Raw genomic sequence first — 11,700 nt, forward strand, 5'->3', positions numbered from 1 at the left:
GAATAACGAGTGTGTCAACATTTGTTACGATAAACCTCACTACATTCCGGTGAGCAAACACCACATCGACACTCTCACTGTTGAGATAAAGTCAGACCAGAACAAAAAGATACCATTTCGCTTTGGAAAGGTGATTGTGAAGCTACACTTCCGTCCCAGGAGGACATTGGATCTTTAAAAAAGAAAATGGTCATCCTGAAATCCTATGGGGATCCCGGTCTTTATAAAAACTATTACAGAGCACAAGCTGGAAATGGACTTCCGGGTTATCATGGTATCCCCCAAATGTACGGCTCAGGACTGGGTGGGATTTTCAGGAGCCTTTTCCGAAAAGCTGTACCGCTTTTGAGAAGAGGCCTGGACATCATTAAACCCCACGCAAAAACAGCTGCGCGTAATATAGCCAAAGACATGGTCGGTCATTTTACACAGGCAGTTCTAAACAGAACAACCCATGAAAACCCACAAGAGGGATCAGGGCTGATGTATATTAGAAGGAGAAGAGGCTTAAAAAGAAAAGCATCACAAGTGAGGTTGAAAGGCCCGCCCCGCCCTGTTAAAAGGAAAGCGCAGCGTAGAAAGAAACCACAGAAGCGTCGTGGAGCGAGAAAGAGGCAGAGGATACAGTCTATGAGCGATATATTCTAAAACAGCATCATGGCTTTTATTCACGGATGTTCTGAAGAGTGCACTAAATCTGAACTAGATTTGTTTCACATTGGGCCTACACAAACTAGTATCGAGAGAAGCCTTTATATCGAAGTACCCCCACTAACGGCTCTTACAGAAGCCGCACCCTTGGATTTTTTTATTGCTGGAAATGGTGAAGACTACATGGATCTCAACAACACACTTCTATATTTGACGTGCAAAGTGGTGAATGAAGACGGAACAAACCTCCCCAACGATGCTGCGGTAGGCCTCGTGAATTACCCGATAGCCTCCATTTTCAGTCAGTTAGATGTGACTTTAGGGGACCGTCTCATCAGTCAAAGTAACAACTGCTATCCTTACAGAGCATACATTGAATCCGTGCTGAACTATTGCGAAGACACACTAGCCACGCAATTTACAGCGGGGCTTTTTTATAAAGATGATGCTGGGGAGCATGAGTCTACCGAGCTGGATGGAGAAAATGATGGTTTTATCAAAAGAGCAACCCTGGGAGCCGGTAGTAGAAAAATAGACTTGATGGGACATCTCCATGCTGACCTGTTTTTTCAAGAAAAACTGCTGCTGAACGGTGTCGATGTGAAAATTAAACTTACCCGCAATAAAAATGCCTTCTGCTTAATGAGCAATGATGCAAACAAGCGTTACAAATTACATATTTTATCAGCCTCCCTCTTTGTCAAAAAAGTGAAATTGACACCCGGTGTCCGCCTTGGACATGCTGAAGCCCTCTTGACATCTAATGCCAAATACCCAGTGGACCGTGTAAGCATGAAAGTATTCAGCATACCGGTAGGGAGCCGTGTCTCCAATCAAGAGAACCTGTTTTTGGGTCAACTTCCTAAACAGGTGGTGATAGGGTTGGTCGATAACGATTCTTTCAGTGGTGCATACAATAAAAACCCTTTCAACTTTAAGCATTATGACATCAATTTTGCAGCTCTCTACTTGGATGGAGAACAGTATCCCATGAAACCATTTCAGCCCAATTTTGAAGAGGATAATTGTGTGAGAGAATATATGAGTTTGGTTCAGACTGCTGGCAAACACATGAAAGACAGTGCACTTTTAATTAACCGTGAGGAGTATGCAAAAGGCTACACGCTCTTTGCGTTTGACTTGACTCCAGATCAAGAATGTGCCGACCACTACTCCCTGATTAAAACTGGAAACCTGAGGGCAGAGCTGCGTTTCGCCAAGCCTCTACCAACAACCGTCAATATGCTGGTTTACGGTGTTTTTGACAACGTGATAGAAATAAATCACAGGAGAAATGTCTTGTTTGATTATATGTGAGATGGATAGCCTTCAGTTAACTCATCTACTAAGCTCAAATCCCTATACTCAAAAGAGTTTCTATGGGGTGTTACCATGTGACATGCTTCCGAGAAAGCATCTGCAGCAAAGGCCGCTCGCGTTGATTATCAACACTCATCCCCATAACCTCCCCGGGGAACACTGGTTAGCTGTTTACCTGCCGAATGAAAGAACTGCAGAATTTTTTGACTCATATGGACACCCTCCTGACTATGCCTTGTTTCCCAAAACCATCGTGAACTTTTTAAAAAGAAACGCCGACAAAACTGTGTATCAATGCAGGCCTGTACAGGCCTCAGACTCTGTTGTTTGCGGACATCACTGCATATTTTTCCTTCATCAACGCTGCAAGGGACTGGACTTTAAAAATATTCACGCATTATATTCCGACGATTTGGATAAAAATGACAAAATGGTTCTTCAATTTGTAAAGAAAATGAACACAAGACCACGTGCCTCGGATATGTTCCAAACGATACAACAATGTATGTCCTGTAGTGCATTTCATAATCGTGTTTAATAAAAAGCTCCTCCTAGAGCTGCTTTTGGAATATGATACGTGTCTGTCGTTTTTAAAAGAACATTCACAAACAACAAAATAGGTTTTAAGAATATAAGTATTTTATTCATTGAAAATAAAATGTATTATAAGCTGAGCCATGCAGGGGTGCTGGCCTGGCGTTGCTTTTTAGAAGATCTGCGTGACAGAGACGGAGTTTGAGTTGGGGGTGAACCCTTAGGGTTCTTTAGATAGTCCAGAAGTTCTCTATTGGACGTATTACCAACCACAGATGTCGGGGTGTTTATTTCGGCCAAGGCCCTCATAAAGGCATCCCACCCTTTAGGGAGACGTGTGACAGGTAAGGCGTGAGTTTGGATCGCAGCTTTGACCAGGTCCAAGATGTTAGATCCGGGAATCACCGCTCCTTTATACACAAAGGATCCTTTATCATCCCATGTAGAAATATTCTTGTTTTGGCTTATTTTGCTGAGCATCAATCTCGCATGATTCTTGTATCTAGCAGGCAGGCCGTCCACCACTTCACGAAACACGGTGTCAGAAGGGGGCTGTGGTGTTTCTTCAGCAGGTGGTTCAGATAGAAACAGATTTAAACTTTGCTTCTCAGCATCCCTCTGTTTTACATGAGTTAAATATTTTTGAAGTAAGGTATCGTAGAGTCGTGCTTTTTCATGTTCGGATAAATCAGACCTTCGTAGAATCTCTTGCATTTCTCTATCTAGGGATGAGATGGCTGTAGTTCGGATGTTTTCATCCTTGGGAGGTGCGCCTCTTAATTGATCCAGTTGACGGCTGGGAACCAGATACATTTTTTCAGCATATTCCATCACTGTTTGGTTAGAAAACTGGTTAACAGAGGAACGGCAAAACTTAGCAGAGGTCCCAAAAACCCTCCAGACTGTTTCACAAGGCACTTCTTTTTTCGAAGAGACACTTTGCTGTTTCCCAGAATTCTAATAAGGCGGCGCCTTTTTCTCAACGCCCGTAGCTGGTGCGGGGCCAAGGGGATGTTTCCCTTTAAAGTATTGAGTGCTATTTCTGAGATAGTAGCAATTAAATCATTGGAGCCCGTGCACAAAATGGCTTTTCTCTGGCGTGGAGGTACCTTAATAAGTAGTTTTAAAAGTTCCAGGTTTCTCTTTACACGATTGGACATATTATCCAGGAGGAGCAGGCAGCCGCAGGTCCTACGCCGTTTTAAAACAGTTGCCTTTTGTAACTCCGGGATTTTTTCTTCATCAAATATACCACAGGCCAATCTGGTGGGAAGATTCCAGTTCTTAATCTGTATGTTTCGGGTGTAGTACCATTCAAATCTATCATTAAATAACCGTGAGGTTTGCTTGTTGCGTCTGCGTAGGATTCCATGAAAAAACTCACATTTCCTGGATACATCTGTCGTGCCAAAGTAGCAATTTGTAGTTTATCCCGGGGGTTTTTAAACAGTACCATATATTTTGCATTAAGACTGATGGTTCTGTTGCTTTTTCCTTTGCAAAAAATATTTTGTGTGATGAGGAAAACACTTATATTCCGGTGATGGACATACTGGGTGAAACACATCTCCAAACCACGGTTATCGCAAGCAGGCTGCATCAAATCATCGATTACTATAAAATTGACTTTATTGGGTGGTAACAATTCATCATCATCAAATTTTTCAGGTAAACCCTGCACAAACTGGATAAAGGGGTATTTACATTGGAGTTCATTGTACAGGGGTTGCCAGCAACTGTAAAACCACACAATATTTTGAGGTAGTACAGAGAACACATGATCGGCATTATCCAGCATATTTTTTATAAAAAAGGTTTTACCACAGCCGCTCGGACCTGCTAGAATAGCAGAGAAGGGATGCTGCCATCGGGTCTGCAAATCAGTATCCATAAGGGAGCGTTGTAAATCCGTCTTTAATTACTCTTTTATCAAAAACAACCTTCTGTGTTTTTTTGAGGGTTTTCGTATGAAGCGTCCACTGACGCTTATTTCGAACAATACCCGGCTGATGTATCACAATTTCACGAGGCTGGCAGCCTTTCTTGTCCGAGACGTAAGCGAATGCCAAGTCTTTTAGACTGCTGAAATTAATTTTCTCACAGTTAGCACTATTCAGGGTGATTCCCTTAACTTTCAAACAAGCTGTGCCATCAGTCAATTTATATCCATAGGATTTTGGACCTACACTGACAAATTCTGTGATAGACCGGCCTGATGAAATTTCGTCAGTAAGATCCCCTAAATAATCTCCTAGAGGCGGTTCCCATTCCCCTTCCCGACTCACAAAAATGACACTGTCCGTGTCGTGATACAAAACACGTCTACCTAATTTATCTAGCAACTTGTAGAGTTCAAGTCTAGCATAAGCAGTGGTAAAACATGCTATGAATTCATTTTTACGCCCAGCGGTTGTCACACGGTCCTCTGAATATTTCCATGAGAGACAGACAGCCTCATCATCCAGACATTCAGACATGGACACCTTATAAGCATCAGAAAATAGAATCTGAAAGAAATCCTCAGGATCTCTCAGTACTTGTGTGACAGGTAAATTTGTTCTCTGTCCAAACTTGCCCCACAATGAGTTTAAAAACAGTTTGGCAATTTGACGTTTTGCAGGATTCACTGCAATCTTGTTTCTGCGTAAACGCACCCCCTCCCGTGCATGATAATCCCTTATATATTTAGATTTATCTTGTTTACTCACACACCACTGTGGGTAACCTGAAGCCTCCTGCTTTTGACGAAGATGCATCTTTATATACCCTGAAAACAGATCTGCAGAACGATGCTCAAAATGCCACACCTCATAAATTTCAACAACTTTGTAGCCCTTCTCTATAGCTACATTCAACTCGATTGTACACCATGTTCCAATTAACGCTCTTTCCTCATCTGTGTGGTCACAAGGGTCCAGATGTCGTGCTTCTGCACAGGTTGAGCACAGTACGAACATGAGTTTTCCAGAGATTCTGGAAGGCAAAACTGGAAAATAGAGATTTCTAGGGGGAAAAACCTTGGCCTTAACTAGTCCAAAATAATTTGAAAGGGGCTTGAAATCCTTGTAAATGATTTCAGGATGCCCCAAGGGGTACTCTTTTGTTTTGTTTACATAGGGGTACAGACTAGTAAAGTCATAATATTTCACAGATTCCCCATCTTTAGGTTTATAATAGAGGCATATTGCATTTGTACGACCCCCAAAAAGCGCATCGCGAGGTTTTAGGGGTTCAGGAAAACTGGCTTTTGCAAGATAAGCCTGGACTTCCAAATCTGTTTTTACCATATTTCTCCACTCGTGCTCCCAAATGGAACGCACTTCAAACCCTAGGCTTTGGAGCTCCGCGGTCCTTTTCTGTGTCGCGTTAAAAAGAAACTCGTAAGATTTCCCCACCACGGGGTTGTCCTCCTCTGGAGAATAACAAATCAAACAACCATGAAAAAAACAACCGAAATACTCATAGGCAACTTTCTTATCATCCACAACTGCAAAACCATCCAGAAAATAATTTCCAACTTTAACCTCCCCACCATTCAATGCGTGACGTATTTCAACTTTTTCCTTATGACTGACAAAAGAGAGCCACTGTATAGAGGCGGATGAGAATCGCTTGTACTGATTATGGTAATCATTACAACTTGGAATCGCTATAGTATTTACCCTAAGAAATTTGAACCTATACATGGCGAGAGCCACACCTGCAATGGTAGGGTATTGAAAAGGATCAATAGCGACCCTGTACCTCTTGACTTTGTCTTTTTTCTTGCCTACCATGACTTCTCTTATACCCATTGTGAGCTGCACTATTTCATGTCTGTACTTGGTACAGGCCTGCTCCAAAATCTCAACATCCTTCTGACAATAGAATGCAAGCTCTTTCTGCATATCAAAGGTTTTTGACTGGTTCTCTGCATACCAGGCTGTAAAGGCTGCCTTTTCAGCAGGCATCATGTATTCTACGCCATAGCATTCGGGCTGTGGCATTGGCCCTACATAATCCCAATTCTCAGGCTTGTTAAAATAATGTGGAAAATACCCCTTGGCATCCTCAAATCCCAAAGCCTTTGGTAATTTAGAGAGTGCCATGGGTAGGTGACTGAGTGAGTCAATGAATTTTATGGAGAGTCCTACCACAGTAACACAGATCAACTTCCCACCCTGTGCTATAATTTCAACATCCAGTTTTTCTTTCACCAACTGTCGGAGTATAAAATAACAGTCATATCCCTTTGAATTGTGAGCTATGAATGTTGCATCTTTAAAGGCTCCATCTTTTGTAAACGTTTTAATAAATTGTTCAATACAGTTTTCGCCCTTAAATTCCCAGGTTTTGCCTGCAAACTTCCATGGCTCCCTTTCCCCTTCCACCTCAATTTCACCATCACTGTCTTCAGACCCACTATTCTCCTCCACAAAATCTGGTTTAAAACACTCCACAGTCTCCCCAGAATAAGCTTTTACAAAGCAAAAATTCGGCACGTGAGCCCCCGTACTCTGGTGACATTCAAAATCGTAAAATAAATATTTCACAGAAAGCTTTGGCTGTTTAAGCGGTTGCATGTAACACAAATGACCCTCATCTTCAACAATGTAACCCCAGCAGACCGTACACTGTCTCCCTTTACACTTTTCATCATCGTGATCCAGCTCCTGATAATATCGACACTTTGTACAATACATTCTCGCTAGACATTTGACTTTCTTCTCTAAACCCAGCTGTTGGTGTAATTTTAAGCAAGCCTCAGACCTACAATGAAACTTACATCGGGGGCATCGAACCTGTTTCCCTATCACATTATCACACCCCTTTCTCAAACACATTCTGCAATAAAATAGACATGAATGATGGTCATGATTATAGAGTTTGCGACAAAATTGACAGTAGTTTCGGATGCCAAATAGCGCTTTTACATTCAGAACCCCATAGAAATGCTCATCATGTAAGAGTAGAGTATAGGCTTGAGGATAAATGGGGCCCTGTGTTTTAAACAGAGCCCACTCTGACTTTTTTGAGTAATAAGCAACATCGATATTGACTCTTAAATGTTGTTCAACAGTAGAAATATCATTAAGGGTTACCTTTTTTTGATCAGACCATCCGAGTTCCATATGCAGTTTTTGAGCAGCTGTCAACATTTCTGAATCTGTGGGTTTATGTAAACTCATAACACCAAATAAAGCTCCAGCAAAACACATATTGCCACCTGCATAATTCAGGTCTATCAGATACTGTCTCTTCCTAGCAATTATTTCACTGGCTGGAATGGAACTCAGTTTTCGACGTGCTCCACCTTGTGGCGGTTTTGTTATAGTGACCACGAGCTCAAAATCACCATGAGCGCAGATTTCCATATTGCTCTGTAATAGACGACTCAGCTGGACTAGAAACTCCTCAGCATTAAAGAGATCCCTACTTCTTTTAAAAGAGAAGAGTGGATTTCGTAACCCTGAGGCTTCTAATCTCACCTGAACAAAATCTTCGGGATCAATTCTCTGGTTCAGATTGTCTAAGATGCCCTGGATCGCTGTGTATAATGCATTTATAACCTGTGCATATGACCTCACGGTTTCTAAATTTCTGAAACGGTATACCTCCCCGATCCGCAATGTGTTATAACTAGGAAAGGTAAATTGCCACCTGTGCACGCATTCTGCAAACACAGGGGGTGACCCATCATCCTCCTCACCAGAGGTGTCTTCCTGTTGAGGTCGGTACTCAACCTCGTTAGATGGGGATTCTACCTGTTGAGGTTCAGGAGAATGTCCATCCCTCTGGGTGTCTGTACTGGAAGAAGAAGCCGGGTCTGACCTCATTGAGTCTCTATTGCTTTTATGTTTTTGTTTACTTCTGGACCTGGCAAGAGTTTTTCTCGCCTTTGTTATCAATCTACGTCTCCTTTTCCAGTACAGTTCTCTAGGTGTGAGCTTCTTTTGCTTTCTTCTACCCCGCTTGTGCAACCCTCTACCTATCTGATAGTGAGTTGAGTTTGTAAGAGGGTTATAATTTTTACATGCTTTAATTGCTTTGAGAAGTTTTGGAATTTCATGACCGACGATTTGATCCAATCTCATTTTTAAAGCAATAGACTGTTTATAATTGTCGTCCGCTTCATCGTTCAATCTACGAATTTCAGCAAAGCATTCCCCCGCAGTGCTCATAATTTCACAGTCATGATCATCTTCCGAATTCAGCACAATGTCATTGTTGCCTTTCTTCTTCTTTTGAGGTCTAGCTGATTCCTGAGTTTCTGGCCTGGCTCGCTTCAAGCGGGTTCCTAAAAGATATAATAAATATAATAAAATACCTAAACACAATCACGTGTGGCTATTTCTCATATTTACAGAGAGATGTTCTGTGGGGCATACAATTACCTCGAGTTTTTGAAGTTGATAGATTGGTAGTCTTTGGAGTGGGCATGTTGGTCTCCTTATCTGGAAATGCAAATACATACACCTGAGTAGCTGTTTCTCATATTTACAGAGAGATGTTCTGTTGATTTCTGTAAGTTTGTTATTTTGTGTGATTGCGACTTTGTTAATTTTTGTTGTAGTATTTATGTTCTGTGTTTTACTACCATTCATCATTACCTGCATGCTTGGAAGTTGGTGGAATAGCCTTTGGTTTCTCCACAGTCTTGAAATCAGCATCCTCATGACGAAGTGCTTGTTCTGTGGAAAACAGACAATCATTTCAGAAAAGACACACACACACTGGGTGGGCGTTCATTTTATTATTAAATAACCTTTGGAGTATAAGGACAAACCCATCATTTGAGCATCATCCACTTCCAGCTGAGAAATTTGCACATCCTCATAAGTAATTTCATCTGGTAACGGCATATTTTCTATGATGGCTGGGTACTGGATATGAACGTTAGGATAGAAATGTTGGTTGATGTTGCTCATTTCTGATGGTTTGAGTTGTTGAATCTAAGAAGGTGGAGAGGGTTAAGAGGCAAGCATTAAACAGGTTGTGCAATCATTGCTGAGACACATTTCCATACAAGACCCAAACCGCGCCAGACACCATGGATTGGACCCACCCTGACAGATTACCAGAAATTGAAAAACAAACGTTCAGGATTATTCAATCTTACCTGAATTTGGCAGCTGGAAAAGCCCCCAAAACATCATTAGATACTGAGATATGTATCTCTTTACAAAAAATGAATGAGTTGGATGCCAGGATCTTTCCTATAATATCACCTCTGCAATTGGACACTCCCACACAGAGCTGTGAAATCCTTCAACATGTGATGCAGCAAACATTTTCCGATGGCAAGATTAACTGGGGCAGAATTTTTTCTATAATATTATTTGGATGCATTTTAGTCAGAAAAATGCCCTACACAGAAGTTCATGTCGATAATGTAGCTGAATGCATCGCAGCATTCTTGCTAGATCATGAATCTAAATGGCTTTGCCGTCATGGAGGCTTGGTAAGTAAAATAAACTCTTAAAACTTTATAATATTCAATTTAATATACATTATTGTGTATACATATAATATTGATAATAATATTATATATAATATACAGTATTGTATGTACATATAATTTATTGTATGTACATATAATATTGGTAATAATATTATGATGTGGTACAATATAATACTAATATTAATATTACAATATAATACCGGTAATATTATACACATACACACACACACACACATATATAAATAATATTACCGTATAGTGTCATAGTACAATATGGTAATATATGATGTTAATATTGTACTATGGTAATAATATAATATATTGTATGTACGTATAATTTGTGAGCCAAATTGCCCCCCCCCACTTTTCTGGTAAGAAGGTCAATATATAAATATAGTAATTAGATTAATTAATTAAAACTAGCATAACAGAATCTTATTTCTCATTTTTTCTAGGAACATGGGGTGAAATACATGAATGCTCTAATGGATGGTAAAACAAAATTGTCGATTGTTGAATTTATGTTATATGTTTATAATCTAAAGTGGTTGATATTCCCTGTATAAATAAATAAAATAAAAATCTACATCTTTTTTGTTATTATTTATATAAAGCAAACAAACAAAATAATGTACCCTATTTTCTGTTGTAAAAATAAGCCGTAGCTTCCAATGAAACAGATTAAATTATAGGGTTGTTGTATGTCTTTCGGGCTGAATGGCCATGTTCCAAAAGTATTCTCTCCTGACGTTTCGCCCACATAATAATAATAATAATAATAATAATAATAATAATAATACTTTATTTATACCCCGCCACCATCTCCCCAATGGGGACATCTATGGCAGGCATCCTCAGAGGTTAAATTATATATAAAAATCTATTAAATGACAATTGGGTGTCTGACCTCAAATGAAGCCAGCCTAGAGGTATAGGATTGTGTATTAGGTTAGAGTACCAGGCACAAGTAATTCATTAGCCCTGATTTTCATAAGTACCCATTTGCCTAGGATGGTTTGAATGTGTATTACCTATTTCCAGAGGAGCATTCTTTTGTTACAGTAATTAGGTCAATACAGTAGATAAGCATATACAGATAATCTGCAGGGGCCTTTCATGTTCCTTGACTTTTTTTTGAATGGGCCTTTCTCCCACCTAACCAAACAAGACACGGCTATGGAAATATATATAGCTATGGAAATTAGCTATATATATTTTATATGTAAAATATATAAAACTCTATTAATAACAATTTAATAATAACAATTTAATAACAAATAAATAACATTTTAATTTAATGTTAAGTGAAATAGGTACAGTTTTACCACCAAGGGTCACCCATCATAGCCTTTTAAAGGACAGGATTCAGCCATAGAGACTTTTTAAAAAAAACATCCCATAAGAGGTTGACCCACATGTTAAATTATTTTAAAATCTTAAACTATATATATATATATATATATATATATATATATATATATATATAGAGAGAGAGAGAGAGAGAGAGAGAGAGAGGAGGTTGGGAGAAAGGTTTGGACTTACCAATTCAGCCAGAAATGTTGCATGGGCCAGAGGATTGAACCCAGGATGTCCCAGGGTTTTTAAAGCGTAAGGGGGTCCTCTTTTCTGGTTGGGGCCGCCTTTCCATCCGCTTTTAAACTGAGAATTCCCATTGGCTGATGAGACAAACACCCTCCTTTTGAGGTGTGGTCATATTTGCAGTTAGGCATACATGTTGTACAGAAACATCTATA

At 39.9% G+C, this 11,700-nt stretch overlaps 2 protein-coding genes across 2 annotated transcripts; one reads left to right on the plus strand and one right to left on the minus strand.

Moving 5' to 3' along the window:
* The first annotated feature begins 657 nt into the window (after positions 1-657).
* Positions 658-1,968, plus strand: LOC134299567 (uncharacterized protein F54H12.2-like). Its single transcript, XM_062982738.1, has one exon. It carries the CDS (start codon positions 658-660, stop codon positions 1,966-1,968), a length of 1,311 nt encoding a protein of 436 aa, XP_062838808.1.
* A 2,247-nt stretch (positions 1,969-4,215) lies between these two features.
* LOC134299475 (uncharacterized) lies at positions 4,216-11,700 on the minus strand. The gene is made up of 5 exons (XM_062982406.1): positions 11,489-11,700; positions 9,272-9,437; positions 9,096-9,176; positions 8,880-8,939; positions 4,216-8,782 (listed from the first exon to the last, which is right to left on the minus strand). The coding sequence occupies exons 2-5, from the start codon at positions 9,411-9,413 to the stop codon at positions 4,386-4,388; spliced, it is 4,680 nt and encodes a 1,559-aa protein (XP_062838476.1). The 5' UTR covers positions 9,414-9,437; positions 11,489-11,700; the 3' UTR covers positions 4,216-4,385.

Source organism: Anolis carolinensis, chromosome 5, assembly GCF_035594765.1.
Source record: "Anolis carolinensis isolate JA03-04 chromosome 5, rAnoCar3.1.pri, whole genome shotgun sequence".
NCBI classification, from domain to species: domain Eukaryota; kingdom Metazoa; phylum Chordata; class Lepidosauria; order Squamata; family Dactyloidae; genus Anolis; species Anolis carolinensis.